Source organism: Calidris pugnax, unplaced genomic scaffold (genome assembly GCF_001431845.1).
Source record: "Calidris pugnax isolate Ruff unplaced genomic scaffold, ASM143184v1 scaffold376, whole genome shotgun sequence".
In the NCBI taxonomy this organism is placed as follows: Eukaryota; Metazoa; Chordata; class Aves; order Charadriiformes; family Scolopacidae; genus Calidris; species Calidris pugnax.
This window is the reverse complement of record NW_015091140.1, coordinates 211,446-234,016: the sequence shown is the minus strand read 5'-3', so window position 1 is coordinate 234,016 and position 22,571 is coordinate 211,446. Positions and strand designations below refer to the sequence as shown.

General features: G+C 36.3%; 1 protein-coding gene across 3 annotated transcripts in view; it reads left to right on the top strand.

Moving 5' to 3' along the window:
- The window catches only part of ATP2B2 (ATPase, Ca++ transporting, plasma membrane 2), a 270,013-nt gene that overhangs the window by 226,010 nt on the left and 21,432 nt on the right, over positions 1 to 22,571 (top strand). For all 3 annotated transcript variants that reach the window (XM_014958671.1, XM_014958670.1, XM_014958668.1), the window contains 4 exons: positions 4,244 to 4,457; positions 8,365 to 8,576; positions 10,220 to 10,327; positions 14,844 to 15,026. In XM_014958671.1, coding sequence (XP_014814157.1) covers positions 4,244 to 4,457; positions 8,365 to 8,576; positions 10,220 to 10,327; positions 14,844 to 15,026 — 717 coding nt within the window. The remainder of the gene's footprint in view (positions 1 to 4,243; positions 4,458 to 8,364; positions 8,577 to 10,219; positions 10,328 to 14,843; positions 15,027 to 22,571) is intronic.

Sequence of the window (22,571 nt, the reverse complement as noted above, 5' to 3'; positions counted from 1 at the left end):
AAGGTAACAGAAATCATACTCTAAGCAGGATAGGAATCACAGCTACAGGGTCACCAAAACTAAGCTGCCCCTCACAGGGATCTAACTTACGTTGGGCCCTGTTTCAATTTACAACAGGTCAGTGCGTAAGCCAAGAGTTCTGAATTTTCAACTAATAATGAACTGTTGTGTTGTGATTCTATAGTTACATAAAGCACTCTGAGATGTAGGTCATACAAAAAAACCAAGCTTAAGGAAGTCTCTGATGCAAAGCTGGACAACTCTTATGTCTGCTGCTCCCATGTCAGTGCAGTTTGTGTGGCACAATGCAGCTGAGCTGTATTAATTCACCTTATCTTTCCATTAACAAATTCATTTAGGTCCTGCTTCCTTTTGTGTTGTCCAATGCCTGCTTTTAAAGTGATCAGGGTGTGGTTATGTTGACCAGTTTGCACATAATTGTCCTTTCTGTTTAGCAACCCTTACCTAAGGTTAAACCAGTATTTTCTTTTTCCAGTGGATTTATGAGATATAAACTCTTACATTCTGATTTCATTCTGCGAATAACGCTTTTGCAGAGCCCATGATGGACTCAGTGGTGGTTTTTCTTTGGAGCCCTGCCTACAATTATTGAGAATTTTGTACTGAAATGAGTCATTGCTCCACATCTCTAGGTATCATATAGAGTTCCATACATTCCTTACAAAGCCAGAAGGTTCATCTGTTTCCTGTTCCCAACATGTATACACAGTACTAAGAAAATATTAGGTGTTTATGTTTGAAGCTGTTAGAAATAATCTGGGTGTGTACAAAATAAGATTTAAAAATGCAGTTCAGGCAAATGCTAACAGTTTTTTACTGGAACTATAAAGCTAGCAGCTTTGTCTCTGCCAGATTTTGTCTCCAACTGTTGAGGCAATGTGACTATTCAAAAAGGTTGCATTAAAGAAAGATAAGACAAAGACGGTGTTTTAACATTTTACATTCAAATTATTCTTGTACTTTGAGAACGACTTAATGTTTTAGCAGACATTAAGAACTGAAAACAGTGACTCTATAGGACATTATGTTTGGAAAATTAAATGTTAATTAAAAAGCACTGTAGCAATGAACTACTGCATGAATCACTTATTGTTTTTACAGATCTTGTTCAAAAAATGAGGATGATCTATACTTACATGTATGAGGCAGTAATTTACATGGTTATAATGTTTTACTGCAGAACTGTATTTGGAAAATCCTAAAATAATAGCATTGGCAAATCTGAAAAAGCTGTAATATAAAATCAAAGTATCTACTGTTTAGCTTTGTTTTGGTAAGGTTTAGAGGCATGGAAATAGAACTGAGGATGCCCCTTCCATACAATTAGTGTGATCTAGCAGCAGAAGCGAGGGCTAACATTTTTTTGTGTTAATGTATGTAAAGTTAATCTACCAAAAATGCATATTTTTATGAATCCATACATGTGTTTTGTGACAAGTGGGAGTAAAGAGGTAAGGGTGAAAATACCTTCTTATTCCCTTACAGCTTGTCATCTAAATCAAAAGTAACAAGCTCTAAAATTTGTGAGGCTCTGCATGTCACAAAAGATTTGTAGTTTATTTCCAGCCTTTGGTGATTTGTACTTTTAAGTGTTTCCAAGATGAAGTGTAACATCACTTGATTTAAGGGACATTTTCCTTTTACCTCTAGGCCAACGCTAACCTATTCCAAGGTCAAGTGGAAAGGAATTTGACAAATAAGTGGCGATTTTGGGTGGTTTGCAGTTTGAACAGCTTTCATCCACGAAGTCTTCAGAAAGTGAACTAAGAATTATTAGCTAGTCATTTAGTGCCTAAAATGCAGTGAAAAGAACATTGAATTTGCCTCCCACTTGCATAAGTGACTAAAATCTGCAACAGAGGACTAAGCTCCTTAACTGATATATATTTTCCTCAGTTTCCACCAACTAATCAGAAATCAGATAGAGTTGCAGTGGAAATTTCATTCCACTGCCTGCCCAGCCTAATGTGTATTTAATGTTTTGGCTTCAGCTTAGAATGAGCTTTCACACTTGACTGAACAGTGTAGCACTGCCAATAATAGATAATTATTAGAGGCACCATAGCCACCCAAGGTGATTGGCAGTGTGAAATGGTGAGAACATGCTGTTGCCAAAACTGATGACTGCCAATTACACTTGTGTGATTTAGAGACTGGAAGAATCTGACTTTTTGTTATGCTAGGAATTTGTCAGGCTCTGATAGGCACCTGAATATTTCACTCTATTTCTTAAGCGCAGCAGACAAATTTGTTTTTATTGACCTAGAAGTCAGTGTATGAAGCAGAAATCCAGCTATTGTAATATCTCAAAGTAGAGAATGTTTCTCAAGAGAACTTATTAACTAGATAGGTAAAACTACAGTAAGGAAAATTCTTCAGTAGAAAACATGTCTTCCTTTTTCTGTATGTACTGTGTCCAAGTGTAGGGTCTCTGAGTCCAAACAACAAACTGCTTTTAGTGCAAGTACTCTCCTTGCCATTAGGACCAAAATTTGTCCTGATTGCTTTTAGGATTTTAGCCACCACTAAAGACAAAAATGTTTCTTGTTTCTGCAGCTGCATGTCAAATGAGTGAGCTGAACTCTCCAGATAAGCCCAATTAACGTAACCCGTAACTAAAAAGTCAAGAATCTATTAATGCTAATCTTCCTCCCTTCCTTGATGTAGCCAACCTGTAAGACTTAGAAACAGTAGGTTGCTTTTCTCCATCCCTTTGAATATGCAAAAATGAATAATTTCTATAAATATATCAAAATTTGTGTAAACATAAGGGTGTTAAAAATATATTTTCAAGAGGAAATAATATTTTTTCTCAAGGGAGACATGGAATATAAACCACATCCCCAAGAGACCAAACCTTTCACCCTTGTTCTCCATGTGTCCTTGGGATGCTGGCCCTCATTATTTGATAATATTTCATTAAAAGTGAACATTTAACCCTTTGAAGAAAAGGGCAGAGTTCATAAGGTGGTTTTATTGGCTTTGATTTGGCTTCTGTGCTGTTCCATAAATTTCTGTGCTTCACTACTGCAGCACCATGGTAATGTAATGCATAAAAATAGTGCTGTGACGTTCCAACTTTCACGCTTTAGATTATAAAATTCATCATACTGCTACCTTATTACGTTTGAGATTCTGTTTCCCTAATAAAATCCGTCTATTTGAACCAGGAAGCAGACCTTACTAATGCTGCCCTTTTTGTATTCAGTTTAAAGGCACAGGATGTAGGTAGATACCCGTAAAGAACCTACTTCATTTTTCCTGATGCAGCTCCTTGAAGCAATTGCATCCATCATTGCAGCTGCCCCAATGAATTAAAAATCAAAACTTTATAATAGCCATCTAGAGTTCTCCTAAGATCTGTGTTAAGTTTGCTTTAATTTAGTTACCTTTAAAAAAAAACAACCATCAAACAACTGTGATGTCAAGTCCTCTGTAATATGACCATAGACTCTTTCTTGAATTAAAGTGAGGAAAGAGCTCCTTCTAGCGGTTGGCGATCTGCTCCAGAAAATAAGTACTTCACCCTGAAAAGTAGTAATGGCTGGGTTTTTTTCTTTCCAGTTCTGTAGCTTTAAATATGGTATCCTGTTACCCAGTAAAATAATAAAGATTTTCTTTCTTTTGCGCATTTTATATAGTTTAATGACTTTCAGAATAATTTTTTAATTCAAGTATCAGGCATTTTTCATCACTACTGTTTTTAAAAGGCCTTAATTAAGATGTATTAAAATGTCTCAGTAATTATTTAATAAATTTTTAATCATTTCAAGCTGTTTCTGAAAAAGCCAGATAGGTAGGTTATATTAAAATGAAACATTACTTTTTAAATTGTTTCAGTATAATTTTTTCTTCCAGGAAAGAAACTCCCACTTACATTTTCTAGTTACCTAAATTCAGCTGAAAATTTAAGCACGATGCATGAAGTAAAGGAGGCTATGCTAAAATATATTATTAAGTGTTAATGTTATGCCTTATAAGAATTGTGTGATTGTAGATATTCCTGATTTAACTGACTGGAGGGAACTTATCTTTGCTCAGATCACTGTGTTTCCTGTGATTCTGGTCTTGCACAAGAAATGGAAGAAAGGTCATGGTAGGTCAGCCCAAAGGTCCATGTATTTCAGACTCTTGTCTTCAGCACTGCTTGCAGTCACACAGAAATGAAATTACCACAATTATTTTTCTAGGAAATAGGTAACTTTCTAATTTGTCTCCACAGGACTCTCCTCTAAAAGCCGTACAGATGTTGTGGGTCAATCTAATTATGGACACCTTTGCCTCACTTGCTTTGGCCACCGAACCTCCAACAGAGGCTCTGCTGCTAAGGAAGCCATATGGCAGGAACAAACCTCTTATATCCCGTACCATGATGAAGAACATTCTGGGCCATGCTGTTTATCAGCTTACTCTCATATTTACGCTTCTTTTTGTCGGTAAGGAAGTTTATCAGGCTTGTTGGTTCGTTTAGAAGCATCTAGATCTTGTAGCCTGACGTGTCTAAATGCTTTAAATGTAACCACTTAATGCACATTTATCAAGTCTGTCATAGTGAAACAGGTGGCAGGACCGAGGTGTTTAATGGGATCAGAAACAGTAGGGGAAACAGAACAGATTTAATTGAGGGATTTAGTCACTTTTCACATGTTGTTTACATTGGGAAGGGCCTCAGTGAGCTTTTTTGCGTCCTAAAAAAATGTAGGTTTGGGCTTTGGCAAAAGTTTGTTGAAACGTAGGTTACGTTTTAATTGGAGTATCTATCCTGCTGCTTCTATACTGAAATTTCATTTTGAGACTTGTCACCTTTAGTAGGCATGTAACAATAAATTTAAAGAAAAAAACAACCCACAACAAAAATCAAGATCCATTTTACCAATATCTGGAGACGCTCTAATCGGGAGCAAAATGTTTGCCATCGTCAAGAAATAATGTTGATCTTAAGTAGTGGAGATAAGCAAGTAATCAGTATTAAATGATACAAATAGCACTCTGTTTTGACATTTAATATCTAGAATGGATATTAAAAGGGGAAAAAATCGGATTTATTAGATTACTGGACTCTTCCTCAGGCCTTGCTAGTGACGGATGCTTTTTATAGGTTGTATTTTGGAGGGGAGGGAAGGAGGAGGAATGTTTCTTGCTGCAGGCAACGGCAGGGGCTAATAATAGATTCTGTTGCTCCACAATAATAAGTGAATTTGCTCAAAGGACTGATAATTTTATCAATTGGGTATTGTCTTCTTGTCACTGTGTCATCGCTGTTAAATTACATGTGTTGTCTTTTAGATTTTTTTCTTTATACACAGACTCCCATATAAGCTGTAAATGTAAATTTATGAATCTTAGGAGGTTTTTGAGCTCTTTTGTGAAAGTCTTGCTCCACCTCACCAACAACTTGGCAGCTTATTTGGAATGCTCAAAGGAGGTGATGGTCTGTTTACACTGGAGCTATTTAAACCAAAATAATTGCCAGGTTTTGAAGAGAGATGGTCTGTAATACTGCTAGGCTTACAGTGTATTTTCAGAATGTCTGCTGAGTCTAAGGAAATTGTAATTTCAGATTCTCTAAAACAAGTGTAAAAGGTCTCGGTAATTCATGTGATATGAATCTTGGAACAAGAACTTCTGTGAACTTTATGGGGAATTTTAATGGCTTTTTGATGAGTTTTATGACTTATGCTGAGCCCTGATGAAAAGAAAACCAAGTGTTTTCACCCTATTCTAATTACTTCTTTTTGTCTCTGGAAAACCCACACATACTTTGAAGGATGCAGCCCAACCGATTTTCTGATAAGCCTAGGAAATAGTCTTTTCCTTTATAAAATCCACAAGCAAGGCTCAAATTTGCAGTGAGATGATGTTCTAAACTCAGTGGTTTAGTAAATAAATTCCAAATTATTGAGATTTATATTTTGATAAACTAATACTTTTTTTTTTTTTGTATTAGGTTTCTGTAGAGGCTAGTATATTAAATTTTTCAATTTTTTTCTATGATGTGGCAATAAATACACTGTGTTTGAACATACAGTACTGCCTTTGAGACGTCAGGCACATCAGAAGTCTAGTCTAATTACTTCTTTTTGTCTCTGGAAAACCACACATACTTTGAGGGACGCAGCCCAACCGACTTCAACTTAAAGCTGATGTACTATAACACCTTTTGGAAAACGTTTGGAAATAAAAATTAGTTATGGGTCTAACCACTGCCATTCTGCAATTAGAGCATTTCTGCTTTGCCAATTAACTGATGGAATGCAATAATAGAGACTTATGGACAGGTACTCTTGCTAAAGAAAGTATTATTCATACATTTGTGTTTGTGTGATGTGGCAATAAATACAATGTGTTTGAACATACAGTAATGCCTTTGGTAATTTGTCACATGCCTGTGACATCAGGCACATCAGAAGTCCAAAAGTGACTGTCTAGTTCTGTGAAACTAGTATAAAAAAAAAAAATCTTAACCTCAGCAACTAGGCATAATAAACTTAAAGCTGATATACTGCAACAACTTTTGGAACATGTTTGGAAATAAAAATTAGTTACGGGTTTAACCACTGCCATTCTGCAATTAGCAGCATTTCTGCTTTGCCAATTAACTGATGGAATGCAATAATAGAGACTTATGGACAGGTACTCTTGCTAAAGAAAGTATTCAGACATTTGTGTTTGTGTATTGAATGAAAGCAAATAGATGTAATGTGTGTATATATATGGGGGGTGTGTGTGTGCGTGTGTATATCTATAAAAGATAAACTGATGGTATCTGTTTTCATTAATTTTTTCCTTTATTGTTTATATGTAGTAAGGGGAATGTTTTCCAATAGTTAATTATCTCTCTGGAGATGTATAATCTTCTTAAAAATCTCTGATGTATCACATTTAAAGTTTTGTGGCCTCCTATTGTGTTAGTGATACATCTGTGATATCGTAATCTACTTTCTGTCAAAAGACTATAAGCCAAATTCTTTCTATGGAAACATGCTCATTATTCCCAGTGACTTGAACACAAACTGCTCAAATACCCCAAGGCAAAAAACCGCTCCCTGTTAACTTAGCTGATGGAATTAATGACCTCAGGAGAAAACCTGAGGAAACCTTTCTTCTTTCTTCAGAAATTCTGAATATAATGCTAGTGGGATAGCAGAAAAAACGTTATTTGCTTTTATTAACAAAACACTGGTTATGGAAACGTGTTGTGATAATCTTCTTTACTCTTATTTCATTCATTATTTACATCTTCATGGAAATGCCCTGTCCTTACTTTAAGACAATGCTCCTTTCAGTAACTGTATGTTATCTGTAAACTTTGTGTGTAAGAAAATGGAAGAAAAATTGGCCATGTCCTGGCAACGTGCACTCACAGCCCAGAAAGCCAATCGTATCCTGGGCTGCATAACACGAAGCGTGGGCAGTAGGTGGAGAGGGGATTCTCCCCCTCTATTCCACTCTGGTGGGACCCCACCTGGGGTTCTGTGTCCAGCTCTGGAGCTCCCAGTACACGAAAGACATGGGGCTGTTAGAGCAGGTCCAGAGGAGGAGCCACAAGACTGATCATTGGAAGTGTCCAATGTCAGGTTGGATGGGACTTTGAGCAACATGATCTACTGAAAGATGTCCTTGCCCATAGCAGGGGGATTGGACTAGATGATCTTTAAAGATCCATTCCAACCCAAGCCATGCTATGATTCCATAAGAAAGAGGTCCCTCAGATACAAATATCTTTCCAAAGCTTACCTCATTTTTACAGTTACTTATCATAGGTGGTCTCTTCCTTTTTTTATTGGTCAAATCTAAAAGTGATAGTCAAATTATCAAAATAAAGAGTATTGCCTGATGATATGGTTTCAAAGCAGAATGATCAAACCCAAATCTGTTTTAAACCAGGAATGTCTCTGTTTTATCATTAATATCCTTGAATGAATTGTTAAGAGTTACGCCGTACCACACTTGACTAGCAAATGGGTAAATCTTGCTAAAGAGTGGTTGCTCTTGTAGAAAATGGCAAACCTACTGTCAGTGGTCTCAAGTGCCTGGTACATCAGAAAGAACTGACTTAGAGTAATTACTACTCAGTTAGAGGAAAAGTACTACTGAAAACTGTTTGTGTAGGTATACCGAGTTATGGGATAAAAATCATCATTTGAGAATCTTTTTGCTCAGGAAGTTTAGATGCCTCTTGCTCACTGGTGTTACATATTCTGCCTATATTATAGTAAGTGCAGAAAGAAAGCCAGTAAAGCAGAGCAAAGGAGACAACCAGCTAAAGCAAACAAGGGAAATATAAATTAAAGTTTGATTAATTTATTCTTGTGGAAACCTTTATTTTTGTCTTATACCTAGGTGAGAAAATGTTTAAGATTGACAGCGGGAGGAACGCACCACTTCACTCTCCTCCTTCAGAGCATTACACCATTATCTTCAACACCTTTGTCATGATGCAGCTTTTCAATGAAATCAACGCACGGAAAATCCACGGCGAAAGAAATGTCTTTGATGGCATCTTCAGAAATCCCATTTTTTGCACTATTGTACTGGGTACCTTTGCTATTCAGGTAATGATTTGGACAAGAATTAGTAACTATGCATCAGAAATTTATGTTAAGGTTTTTCTTCTGTGTGTGACTCAAAAAGGACATTGTAGCATGAGTACTTGGCTGTGACTCTTACTTGCTTTCAAGTAAGTGCAAATGCCCTGTAACCTTCCCTGCAATATGGTACCCAATGTAGCATGTGTGTGTGTGTGTGTGTTCAGCCATGGCACATCTTTGAAAGTGAAAAGAAGTTCCAGTTCTATGTCAAAAATCAGGTAATTTTTCTTGGGACAGCAGGAGGTCCATCTTTCTATTAATTTTCCACTTTGTTTATTGCGTAGTGGGACTATATCTTTGCATAACGTTGCTTGCTGAAGCAATGTCAGAGAAGTATTTATTATTTTGGCTGTGTGTTTTAATAGCTGGATGTGTGAGCCAAGCGTTTTATTCTAAAGAGAAAATTGTTGTCTCCAGGAATTTGGATTACATAGATGGATATGGGAAATTACAGAAGTGGTTTTATTTCATATTTTAAAAAATCTTAGTCCATACATATTTACTACACTTTCTGTGAAGCACAGACTAAATGGCTTTGATACTTCATCTTTGAGTGCAATATTTCTGTTAACTATTAGTTAGTTTAGTTTAGTTTAGTTCTATTTCTAAACCCTTTCGAAAAGCCAGCATCAGTGGCCAAATTTTCAAAGGAAAAAATATGGAGACTATTACAACGTATCCTCAAGATGCAAAGAAAGTGCTTCTGTGAGATGAGAAATAAAAGGGTAGTCACCACTCCTGTCCCCAAACAAGCAATAGCTTTTTTTTTTACTTTTTAAATTCCTTTCTCTGCTTTTAGGATAAATAAATGATTTTTACAGTGCAGGGAGATGAGTTAAAATATGCCATACCTCCCATATAGCATTTAGAAATTTCTCAATGAAGAGTTGTAATTTCGTTCTTATAATTTTAGCATCATATTCACAATTTTTGTTTTGCATTCTCCTTTTTCCTTACTGTCTGCAATCATTTTCCCATTTCCTATCCACGACTTCCATTTTCTGTCCCATTCCTCCTTCCTGTGTATTTGCACTTCACGTGGAATGAGTCTGTGTTCATAGTTTGTGTTTATTCACACACACAGGAAAGCAACCCTTTATGTATTAGTGTTATTTTGTATCTTAGACTGGACAAATTACTTGGAACTTCTGTTTTGCAGCCTTTGACAGTTTAAAATCTCTGGATTTCACGTCCCTATCTATTTATCCAAAAATACAGTAGTAGCACTGCTATCCAAAAATATCAATAATAGCTGATTTTCAGTTAGCAAAGCCTTCTCGCTCTAAGCAGGCTTAGAAACTTGTTCAGATTCTGTGTGCATTGGTTATCCTGCTGCAAGCTGTGTGCTTTTCCCACCCTCTTTTTCCAACAGGACTAGATTTTTGGTACATTATCAGTCTAACCACGATAACACGTCTGTAAGTGTACAATAAAATGTTAATTAGAGGGAAAATCTCTCATGCGGTGGACATTCCAAAATAAACCCCATCAGGGTCAACATGTCCCGAGCTGAGAATACTCAGAAGCTGGGGGGGGTTTTGTGGGGAATGTTTTGTTTTTTCCCCTGATAATGTTTACCTGCTTTCTCCTTCTGCTTTTCTTTGTAGATAGTAATTGTCCAGTTTGGAGGAAAACCATTTAGCTGTTCTCCCCTGCAGCTTGATCAGTGGATGTGGTGTGTATTTATTGGATTAGGAGAACTTGTATGGGGTCAGGTAAGCATTTAGGAATAAGCAGATTTCTTTCTTTTGGTTTTCTAAACCAATCAAAGAGCTGATATTGTTCATAATCCTGTTACACTGTTGTTTCCTTGATATCTCACAATGTCATATTTAGCACACACTGAAATATAGGATGCTCTCTAAGTACTTCAAGAATAGGTATAGTAGTAAGGATAATTTATCCCACTGTTACTTTTGATTTTTGTTAATTTTCATATCTTTTCTTTCCCTAAGCAGGGTGTGCTATCAACAAGGTCTTCTTCAGTTAGGCTTTTTCATGAAAGACGTTTGATTCATAACCTAGTTTTCTAGTCACAAAAAAAATATAGTAAGGGCATATGCACTGTAACCTTCCCTGCAATAGAGTACCCAATGTGTGTGTTCCAATTTTTGAAAGTGAAAAGAAGCTCCAGTTCTCTGTCAGCCCACTCATTCCCTTGCTGCAACTGCCATTCTGTCAATCCATGGTAGCCTTGGTGCTGGCACAGGACTAAGCCCAGAGCATTTGATAGACACCCCCAGGGATGCTGGTCCTCCATCCACCTACTTCTCTGTGCAAAGGATGCAAGGAAAAGGATATTTTCCTATAATAGTTGCAGAAAAGTGCAATTTAACTCGCGTGTCATTTTAAAATTCTGCTACAAGCTGTGTCATCATTACCTAATATAGTATTATATATAGATGTAAAACCAAGAGTCAATGAGATAGTTAAGTTATGTGATTGTCTGGAAGTAACAATACACATACAATCAGTATTGTTAAAATACTACATTATTCTTTTACGTACAAACACGTATTGCAAAGCTAATGTTAATTTTTTTCATCTTTGAATGCATTATTAATGTATTTAAGTTGATGCCACCTGACACAGTAAAAAAGACACATGAAAAAGATGGTTACATCTTGCCTCTCAGATGTAAAGATACATACAGATCAACTAGTTTGCCGCTATGAAGAAACAGGCAAGAAATTGCCAACTGTAATTGAATACTGAAATGTTCTGATGGAATTGTAATGCAAGCTTCAAAACTGATTATTTGTTCTCTTGTGGAAAAAATTCACTTTTTGGACAGTTGGGCCTCAGATTTTTTTGAAACAATAAGCTCAGAGTCATGACAGCTTGTAATGCATATGTTGCTGAAAACTACCATTATTTGATTGTTCTAATGAAAGTATAACGTGAAGATAGGACTTGATTTATGACCTCACAGGGAGAAAACCTAAAATCAGTTTGGTAAATCTTGGAAGGAAAAGATTTGTTTCCAACTGACTGGAAAATACCAACTTTGGGAGGAGGGGGAAGAAAAGCAGGGAAAGGGAGAAAAATCCTAGCAGTTTTATTAGATCATTCAGCTGTGAAGACTTTCCCACAGCCTTTGATCAATGTACTATTTGGCTTCTAAATTTTGTTACATGTGGTTATTACATAACCACTGAAAACTAAGAATAATATCAGCATCTGTTTTCAATTTAAAGATGGGCATAGTTGTCCAAGCCTTATTGCGAAAGCTTAGCCATTAGAATAAAACTGGTATTGGAATACCTCAACAATTTTATTACTGAAAGACTGCAATTTTACATAAAGCAAATACAGAGGAAAAAAAAAATTCTTTTTCTTGTAGTCAGTATTTAGTGATCAGAAAAGAAAAACAGAAGCTAAAAAAATGCATTATTTGCATATTTACATGCTATACATTCTTTGGCAAGTCTTCTCTTCATGGAGCTCTACAGTAAAAGAGACTATTTTTCCTTTAGAAGAGGTGCTTCTCTTCCTTCTCAGCCTTTTCTCTCCTGCTATGACTAATTCTAGTTCAGCACAAATTTGTTATCCCTTCCTTTTATCACAGTCTCCTGAACCTGCTGTTCTTGTGAACCACTAAAACCAATCAAGATTTTCAAGTTTAGATGTTAAAGTTGGCACTTTTAAAGGTGATTTAAAGTGTAATTTCTAGGAAGCCAATCTGAGATGCTTTGAGGGCCAGATTTCTGTCCCTGATGATGGACAGTGGCCCTCATCACTTCTGAAAACTAGGTCTTTCTAAAATATTTCATGTTACATTCCCAAAATTATTGATCACTTTTGAAAACCATGATAGTTTTCTTGGGAATAATATTTAGTTGCCCCCTACATCCAGTCTATTGAGTCTGCCATTACCTGAACTGGGCAGGTGTCTGCAGGTACGGAAAACAAATGAACAAAAAAAAGACATCTAAACATCCTAAAAAAAGAATTAGAGGAGAGTCTATCAGCCTGGCTGAGAGGGGTCACGAAGGAGAGGGACAGAATCACTACCAAAAGCAGTTGTTTCTCTGTGTACTGTCTTACAAGTAGGTCTTCACCATCAGTTCAATCAGAAACCAAACAATCTCAAGTAGCTTCTTTCTGTAGAGTGCTGGCATTATAGTGTTTTGAAAGCTGGGAAGCTGATGCAGTTTCAGTAAGTATTTAAATGATTAGCACTTACCTTTTCTTTTTTTCTCCTGTTTTGTCTTTGCTCACATCATACAAATTCATTAATTTCCCAAGTTTACATCATTTTTTTCAAACCCCAAAATGCATTTAAAAGGTTCTGTAGTAGTGTAGAAACTGGGTGTTTTTTTTGACATTTCTTCATTTGTATTTAAAAATACTATAATAAAAGTGGAGTTGTGGATCATGAAGTTCAAGGAGACCTTCAGCTAAACCACTTTATTTTCATCCTGAAAATATCTGGTACCTTTTCACGCGTCTTCACTGTATCCATTCCAGTTTACCAAAACTGTAAGATATAGACTCACCAGCTTTCCTGCAGCTCTCTGATTCTATCTCCATCTTTCACACACTGGGGCTTCAGAGAGGTGATTGCTCAGTGCTGAAACAAAGACAAAAAAGAAAATTGCAGCACTTTTTTGCTAAATGGGTCTAATAGTTAACTTTATAGGAGATTGGGGTTTTTTTAAGCATTCAATATGTTCCAGGTAATATCTTGTTTAAATAGCCATCTACTCGTATTTTCATTCAAGCTGACAAAAGAAATCAGAACAAAGAGAAAATGACTGCTCAAGAGGGTGACACTGAAATGTAGTCAAAGTAATTGTGTTACATCGTGTGACATATTTTTGCAAATTCTTGTGACAAATATTTGCAAACTTTTAAGATTATTAGCCATCTCCTGTACTAATTACTTCCAATAACCATTTTGGTGGACAAACATAATAAGAGGGGCTGAGTTAATCAGAATTTATTAGTAATAAGGACACAGAGTAAGAGGGAGCCCTATAAGAAGTCAAACAGGGAGACAGTGAAACCCACACCTTTCAAAAACCTCAGTTTTGATAAATGCCAAGAAAATAATTTCAACTTGCTGAAACAAAGGGAAGCTGAATACATGAACCAATGTAGAGTGAACCAAAAGGGAAGCTGAATACATGAACCAATGTAGTGTGAACCAACCAGCAGATTGATGGAGGTCATTCTCCCCCTCTACTTTGCACTGGTGAGGCCACAACTGGAATACTGTGTCCAGTTCTGGGCTTCCCAGTTCAAGAGGGACAGGGAACTACTGGAGAGAGTCCAGCGTAGGGCAACAGAGATGATTAAGGGATTAGAGCACCTCCCTTACGAGGAAAGGCTCAAAGAGCTGGGACTCAAGAAAAGAAGACTGAGGGGAGACCTCATCTATGTCTACAAGTTCCTAAAGGGTGGGTTGAGGGAGGATGGAGCCGGACTCTTTTCAGTGGTTCCCAGCAATAGGATGAGGGGCAACGGGCTCAAGCTGGAACATGGGAAGTTCCACTCAAATATGAGGGAGAACTTCTTTATGGGGAGGGTGCCAGAGCCCTGGAACAGGCTGCCCAGGGAGGGTGTGGAGTCCCCTTCTCTGGAGATTTTCAAGACCCGCCTGGATGCAGTCCTGATGAGTGATGTGCTTTAGCAGGGGAGTTGGACTAGGTGATCCCTTCCAACTCTGTCAAATCCATGAATCCGAGAAGATTTATAAGCATGAGATGCAACTAATTTTCAGCTGACATTATCATACATTTAATTATTATCATTGTATAAATGATATTAAAAATAATTTAAAATTAACCCAAAAATAAAATATAAAAATTAAAAATAATTAAAAATACCCAAAAATCTAATTGAAGAAATATCAGCCTTGCTAAGTTTTTTTTAAAAATCATTACATTCAAAATACATCCTCTTTCAGTTTTTTGAGAAAGGACAACATTTTTTCCAGCCTTAAACTTGCTCCATAGCTGTCTATTGCCAATAGGATTTAATGATGCAAGTACATTGATTGTTTACAATCAATGATTTGTACAATTATTGTTTACACAGTAAACTAAGTGGTTTTGGACTAAAACAGAGTTACATAAATGTAAAGTACTATTATGAATATGCTTATCTTACTTTTTCTAAAAGCTTATAGATCTCATTAAAGTATCAGTGTTCTTTTGTAATTAGCAGATTATTATACAATTGTTATTGGATGAGGTTTATGTTTTCAGTACTTTTTTATAATTTTAGGTCATTGCAACCATCCCAACAAGTAGGCTAAAGTTTTTAAAGGAGGCAGGGAGGCTCACGGAGAAGGAGGAGGTCCCTGAAGAAGAACTCAATGAAGATGTTGAAGAAATCGATCATGCAGAGAGAGAACTTCGACGTGGACAAATTCTCTGGTTCAGAGGGCTTAACAGAATCCAAACCCAGGTACGCTAAAAGTAAACACCCACATGGTCTAGGAAATAAAGGCTTAATCTTTGATCAAGGCAAGATAACGTTACAAGGAAAGCCACAGAGAGTTTGTCTGTGTTGAATGATGGTGCTTGTTTGTTGCTTTGCTGTTTTCAAAGGAGGAACACGTGAAATAGTAAAATGGGTGACCTGAACAAAGATGTGTGTGTATAGTAGAGTGATAAAGTGAAAATGGTAATATGCAAACATAGCAATACTTTTTTCAAGGCTGCTGTGAAGGTACATTCTTTTCTACTTCAGTGATGATGGCTCATAAAATGGTGCTATTTGGAAAATGCCGGCTGTGGCAACAGCTAGCAAACTGGTGTGAAGGCTTTCTATAACATACTCTTGTATTTTGTCAAAAAAATATATTGTTGCTGCCACTTCTGCGCTAACAGAATCAATTTAATCGTTGAGTCTAAAGTACAAAGTGTCATTTGATTAAAAAAATAATCTTTTCTTGTCTGGCACTACCATATACCATATGCATCATGATTAAAATGCATTTCCTTTCTTTCCTGTCAGGTAATGAAAAATGTGGTTCTGGATTTATTTTTAGCAGTAAGGGCCTAAGCATCCATTAAATATTCAAATGTATGTGTTGTCTATGTCTACTATGAATGACATCTTAGAAATATATATTTTTTTATTTTAAAAAACCTCAACTATTGCTAAATACAACAAACCATGGCATTTTTTAATATACTAAATATTTGCACTGAATCGTGGTGCCTACATATAGTATGGGTTAGGATATCTAGTAAACTTTGTCCTGTATTGATAAAAAAAATTATTTGAGCTATTTTGCCTTTTTCATTGCAGTGAAGTAGCATGTTTTCTAGTATAGTGCTACTTGATCTGAGATCAAGTATTTGTGTGAGCTTGCAGAAGAGAGCAGCTCTGAAAGACAGATTACCTACTTGCTATATCAGATGTTACTGTTTTACCTGAAGCTTTAAAGAAAAAGAGGTGAATAATTAAGAAAAACTTTTTTTTTTTCTTAAAAGAATCTTTTAAAGAACATTTTTTATCTCAGAAGATTTTGATTTTTGTCTTCATTCGAGATAAACAACCTTTTCTCCCTATTTCCATCTACAAATGAATACATTTTTTTCTGGAGAAAGAGATGCAGCCATGCGTTTTAGAAGAAAACTGTGGGAAGGCAGTTAACTGAAAGTAAGGACAGTCAGGTCTCCCTAGTGCATCCACAGAGCAAAAAAGAAAGAGGGTGAAAACTGGGTTTGGGCAAATTCCCAAGGTTCTGTGGTAAGTAATTAAATACGGATCTTCAGCTTTGGGGTTGTGTGTCTTGACTCTGTTGAGTCAGGAGCGCTCGTCATTAGAGAAAATTCAAATTGTCACAGTGTAAAGGTGACAGACAGGTGCTCAGGTAATCGTGATCTTTATGAAGAGATGGCATCTAAATGTGCATTCTTTTCTTCCTGATGGCTATAGGAGGAGTGTTGCCTGTTGGCATTTCTGTCAGGATGTCTTTCTGGTTGTGGTGAGTGTAAACATCTACAAGCACAAAAAAAAGCAAATTACATCCTTTCAGTGCTTTTTCTAGTCTAAGAGGTAGCATTTAGTTCTTCTGCATAACTATGTCCACTTAATTCACAGATAAATCATTATTCTTTTATACTATTTAAAACAAAATGAACATTGATTATATTTCTTTGCTAACATCCATCTTCTTAGTCTCCTTTCTGCTCTTAGTTGTAGAAATATCTTTGGTAGGATGTATTGTTTCTCTCCTGCCAAAAGGCCTCTGTGATTTTTTTCTCATTTTGTTTATTCAGTGACTTTGATTTTTACATCCATTTCACATCTGTGGAATGATAATGGAAAAAAGCAAATGGGCCAACAGATTCAAAAAGGGTTCCATGGTGTCTACTGGAGAGTGATGAACTTACACGCAGGTCAAATTAGATCCACCGTTGGATGGACCTTGAGTTGAGTGCGTTTTGATGCACTACGTGTTGTGGCCCATCCAAATAAATTCATACACTTGTACTACATTTCTCAGGAAGCCAACTAAAGAAGAGTTGATGGAAGAAGATGAGGATGTCTGTAGCATCCTTGGGGAGCTGGAGGATTTGCAAGAATCCTCTGATGTCTAATGCACTTCTGGAGATACGGAAGAAGGTAGAGCATCCCCTCACTTTATATACATAACAGGATGACAGTAGGATTAGGAATAAACTCTAGACTCTCTCAAGACTACATTGATCATTCAAATCCTAACAAGACCAGTTCCCACTATCATACACTTGTGCTGTATAGATTATCTTTATTTTGGCTTATTTTCTATTCATTCATTATTGGACAGCCAGCCACAGCACTCAACAAAAGCCTTCCTAAACACTTACTAAGAATCTACATTAGCAGTGTTTTTCTCAGATAACTGACAGATGTCCCTTGTGATACTCCCATAAAAACTCATCCAAACTGACAAAAACTTTGCAGTACTAAAGACAATTTTTACTTTTTCGCACCCTCTCTCAACACAGAGTGTTCAAACGTAGACACCAGAGAAACGATTTCCACTATTGATTTCTTCATACTGAAACATCACATATTTCTGTGAAGACATGCATGAATTTACTTTAAAGGTATATGAAAAATGCACGTAACTGAGTCAAAGAGACTGGGTATCTACTTCTGATTTTCTTTTTTTGGTCTACTTTTGTTCATTTAGATATTTTGTTGTCTTATAAATATACTTTAGGGCTTCTCTGGACGGATGCATGTTCTTCTTCTCTGAATGGACGTGTTTCCTTGTGGATAGCTCTCTCAGGAGACCACTAACATACAAAGTTCAAATGACTCATCCTAGTTATGCAAGTTTCAGAAAGATATAAAGGGGGTCTTAAATGGCACAAAAGACAGGGCTTTTCAACCTCTGCTAGTTTTCAGCAATTTTTCTCAAGTCTTTGTTGCTGTTCTCCCAAATCCTTCATTCTGAAGGAATAAAAGAGTTGAGAGAAGACTCATCACACCATCCTGGCAGATCTAACAGCCTTTGGAAAGTTCAGCAAGTTCACTGTCAGGCAAAACTGTGTAATCTGCATAACACCTGAAAATGATTGCATCTTTTTTAAATTGTATATTTAACAGTTTCTCTAGTTACATTGTACTTCAGTATAGAAAAATTCTGAGTGTGGAGGTTTGCAAACTTTCAAGCTACATGTGAGATTTTTAGAACACTGGACCTGATTCTTTCTTCCTCTGCTTCATTCATCCTGTAATTCAGTTTGCTTTATCTGCTTAAGGTGGGAAATAACCATCTAGAACTGCAACTGAAAAATATACAGGTGCCATGTTAATTGCTACTGAAAAAAGATTACTCCTATTTAGGTACTAAAACATACATAGAGGTGCTGTACTGCATTTTCTTTCTCTTCCTCTCTGCATTAAAAATTTTCTGTTGAACCAATGGAAACCCTACAGCAATGAAAGTCCCTCCTGGCAAGTGGTTTTGAAGTTAGATAATAAGCTAGCACCTCCTTTTATAGCTTTACATACAGCTTTTAATATAGAAAACATTGCAATAGCCCGGTGCAAGTGGAATGGAAACTGTTTTATTGCATTGCAGAAAAGTTTTTTGGGTTTTTGGTTGGTTTTTGGTTGTGTTTTTTTTTAAAAAAATATCCTGGTTGGAGATGAGGTGAATCTCCTGGGTCTTGTTAACATTAATGACAACAGAAATTCTTGAAAATCTGTTCTGTGTTAAATATCAGAAAAACGTTTGTTCTGCCAGAATTCTAGTAAAAGATCTTTTTTTCCTCTTTTAACTACTAATCACTGATATTTTAATTAGCTATTTTGTACCTCAGAAATACGGATCTTCTAGACTATAGAACATAGAGAAAAATGAGAGGTGAAAAATTGCAACCTTACAAATGAGCTTCATATGTAGGACAGTATTTTTTTTCTCTGCCTGAAGGCTTATAATCAAAATGATTGCATCCTATATTTTGTTGGATATTTTTCAAACTTTTCATGATATATGATTTATCATTTACTTTCCCCTTTTTAGCAATTTGAATTGTTCTTAACTTTAAATGCATTATTTATTTAGATGAACTCGTTTTCCTTTGGGCACTTTAAATGCATTATTTATTTAGATGAACTTGTTTTCCTTTGGTTGGGTCAAGTTCTTCTCTTCTTTCTTGGCTTCAGGCAGAACACAGCCCCTTACGTAAAAAGGTTGTCATCTTCCTCCCTAGGAATGATATTCATGAAGATCTGTGGTTACTTTATTCAGGAGAATGAGTAAATTACACACCTGTAATTCTTTTCTCTGGATAAACTATTAAATACAGGTCTTCCCTTATCTTTTCATTCTTATAGTGAGGTCTTTCCTTCGATTTATCAGGAAGGCATTTGTACATCTAGAGATGCCTTTTGGCTTAGGATCTGTGTCTTCCACAGTGCTCGCACTTCATGCTCTCAGTAGGAGTCCTTAAAATCTTTTTTTGAATGGTCTCTTTTGAAGAGTGCTCTGTCACCTGTGTTAGATCATGAAAACCCAAGATCTGTATTTAATCTACTTTTGTACAGTGAACATTTCAGGTGAGTACTTAGTATGCCTTCCTATGTCAACAATGGTTTAAACCATATGGGGTTTTTTTCTAGATTTTTGTACAGTGAACATTTCAGGTGAGTATTTAGTATGCCTTCCTATGTCAACAATGGTTTAAACCATATGGTTTTTTTTCTAGATGCCAATGTGAACCTTAGCTAATGATTCAGTTGTACCCCTATTCCATATGCTAACTCACCTCAGACTGTATTTTTTTTTCTAGATGCCAATGTGAACCTTAGCTAATGATTCACTTGTACCCCTATTCCATCTGCTAACTCACCTCAGACTGTATTTTTTTACTGTGATATTTTATTCGATATGTAATTCAGAATGTCTGCTACAGAAACCACTGAGAGCAGAGCTGTAACATGTTGTGATGAGTGCTAAATGCTGTACGTCTCTTAGTGTGCACGGATTTGAATGGATGTTGTAAACAGGACTCTCAAACAGTGGGTCAGGGAACAAATCAGCTATTTCATGTTTGTAGAGTTTTTACGTAGGTTAGCGTGACAATTTTACAGCAGTAACCTTTGATCCCTTTTACAGCTGGCTATGATATGATTATTCCCATTAAAAACATGCAGGAAAATAAACAATGATGACCAAAGATAAGATTATGGGAGGAGATATATCCATACTATTAAAGATGAAGCCATATGAATTTTTTTATTCCCAAGACTGCCCACTGCAGAAAATGTTAGCCAATTTATTTTAGTGCTTTCAACTTGGAAAATTTAGGAGGGCTTGCACCAAGATTTGTGCTGCTTTAATTGATAAATACACCAGTCTAAGTTCTCCCAACTACTTTCTAGGCTGCATATCTTCAGAAAATTGGGTTGAAAGTTACAAATCTGGTAACAGTGGGTTACTTCAAATAAGTAGTTGGTTGAATTCTTCTATTTGATACTGCTACTGCTGCTTTGTCAGGTTGTGGTTGTACTAATGTAACAAAGAGGGTTTTTTGGTGTGTAGGGATTTGTAGCAGGTATTTACCCCTTCATATTGTCTACTGCCAATCCCTGGCTTTACATCTGTACACAGAGCCTGCTTTTTACTGGGTTATAATGGTGACAAAGAATGCCTTGAAATGCTCAGCTCTTTTTTTAACTCATCTTCTGTGGTGATGAATAAAGCAGTCGGGAAGGTATTCAGGATGGATATATCAAACAGTGCATACAAGAGACATATGAAAATAACAAATAGAAAATTGTTATTTGCTGCCACAGTCAATCCAGTTCCACATCATTTTCTGTGTGATTTTAAGTGTGCTGTATAAAGAGAAAATATTAATCTTTTAAAATATGTAGCTATATAAGACCTATATTCATTATCACTATGCTTAATTTATACAAACTTTCACTAGAGAAAAAGTCAGATAAAATACTGGAACACTTTCTATGTTATCAAGCTAATATACTGCCAGCCTCGTTTTTGTAGACAAAACAGAGTTTTATTTTGAATATTTAAAAGCTTTCTTTGGTTTGGCTGGGTGTTGTCCCCACTCTTCCCCCCTGCCCAATTCCAGTTAAGTGAATTTTCCTCCCTCTGGAAGAACGCCTAGAGAGCAGTAACAAAGTGATTTTATTCTCAGTAGGAAAAAAGTGGAGATTAGTTATATCAAGTATTCCAGTTTTATTTACTTTATTTACATATAAATAAAATGGTTTAAATTTGTTATTTCAAATCTTCTAGTTGTTTAAACTGATGCAGCTCTGCTGCCTCCTATAGAGCCGTTTCATTTTATGCAGGCAGAAAATTTGGATCGTTTCATATCTAAAAACATTAAAAGGAACACTTAAAAGTACTTATTTCAATTGAAGTAAAACTGTGTGCACGGTTGATTTATTGTTTTTCATTATTATTCCTGTCAGTTATGCAACTGTATCCATACTTTAAGCAACTTGTCTCATTCTTTCCTCCATTACAGATCGAAGTAGTCAATACTTTCAAGAGTGGCACTTCCTTTCAGGGGGCTCTAAGGAGACAGTCCTCCGTCACAAGCCAGACCCAGGATGTAACCAATATTTCTAGCCCTAGTCACGTATCGTTATCCAATGCTCTTTCCTCTCCTACCAGCACCTCTGCTGCTGCGGCTGGGCGTGAGTGTGTATTCTTAATGCATCAGACCTACAGAGATGCCAACTTACGTAGCAGTCACTTGAGACTAAGCTACTTTGCCCTTCCCCGTTTTGTCCTGTTATGTTTATTAGTTTACACATACCCAGAAACACAAAACAATGAGTACTTTGTGTACAGTAGATACTCTCCATCGTTCAGTGCAAGCTTTGGTAACTTACTGTTAGGACTGGAATTTCTAGTCAGTTTTTTATCCAGTGTATGGAGATTCTGATTTTATTTGAGGCTTCTGTGTCATGTTTTCTCAATCTCATTGGATATATTTTCTTCAGCTTCTTAAATAAGTACTTTAAATGATTCTAAAAATATAATATATTAAGCAATACAGCTTGTCAGATAAAAGATCATTCCATCCGGAAGATGGTGTGTAATATAGGTCACTCATGTCCAGCAAAGATGTACTCTAATTAATACAGGTCCAAGAAGGAACCTGGAAATAGAGAATCTGGTTTGTGATGCAGGGCTAAGGGATTAAGGTTTACAAGGATGGTGAAAGGATAGATTCCTCATCTCTAAATTCACAGGGAAGGAAAGCATTAAGGAAGGAGGGAGCCAGACAAAGGACAGTGTTGAAACAATGAAATAAATGTGGTAACAAATGTATTTGTTAGAAGCAGCAGGTTTCTAAACACTGAAATCCCAACACAGCTTTCTTTTACATGCAACCAAAGGAGGTAGTGAAGTGAATAAAAACCTTGAAGCAGCTAGTAAGAAAGGGCTGCTTCAGTAACACTAAAATTCCAGTTGCTCAGGAAGACTCTTACAGATCTAACTTTGGTGGTTATTTTATTTAT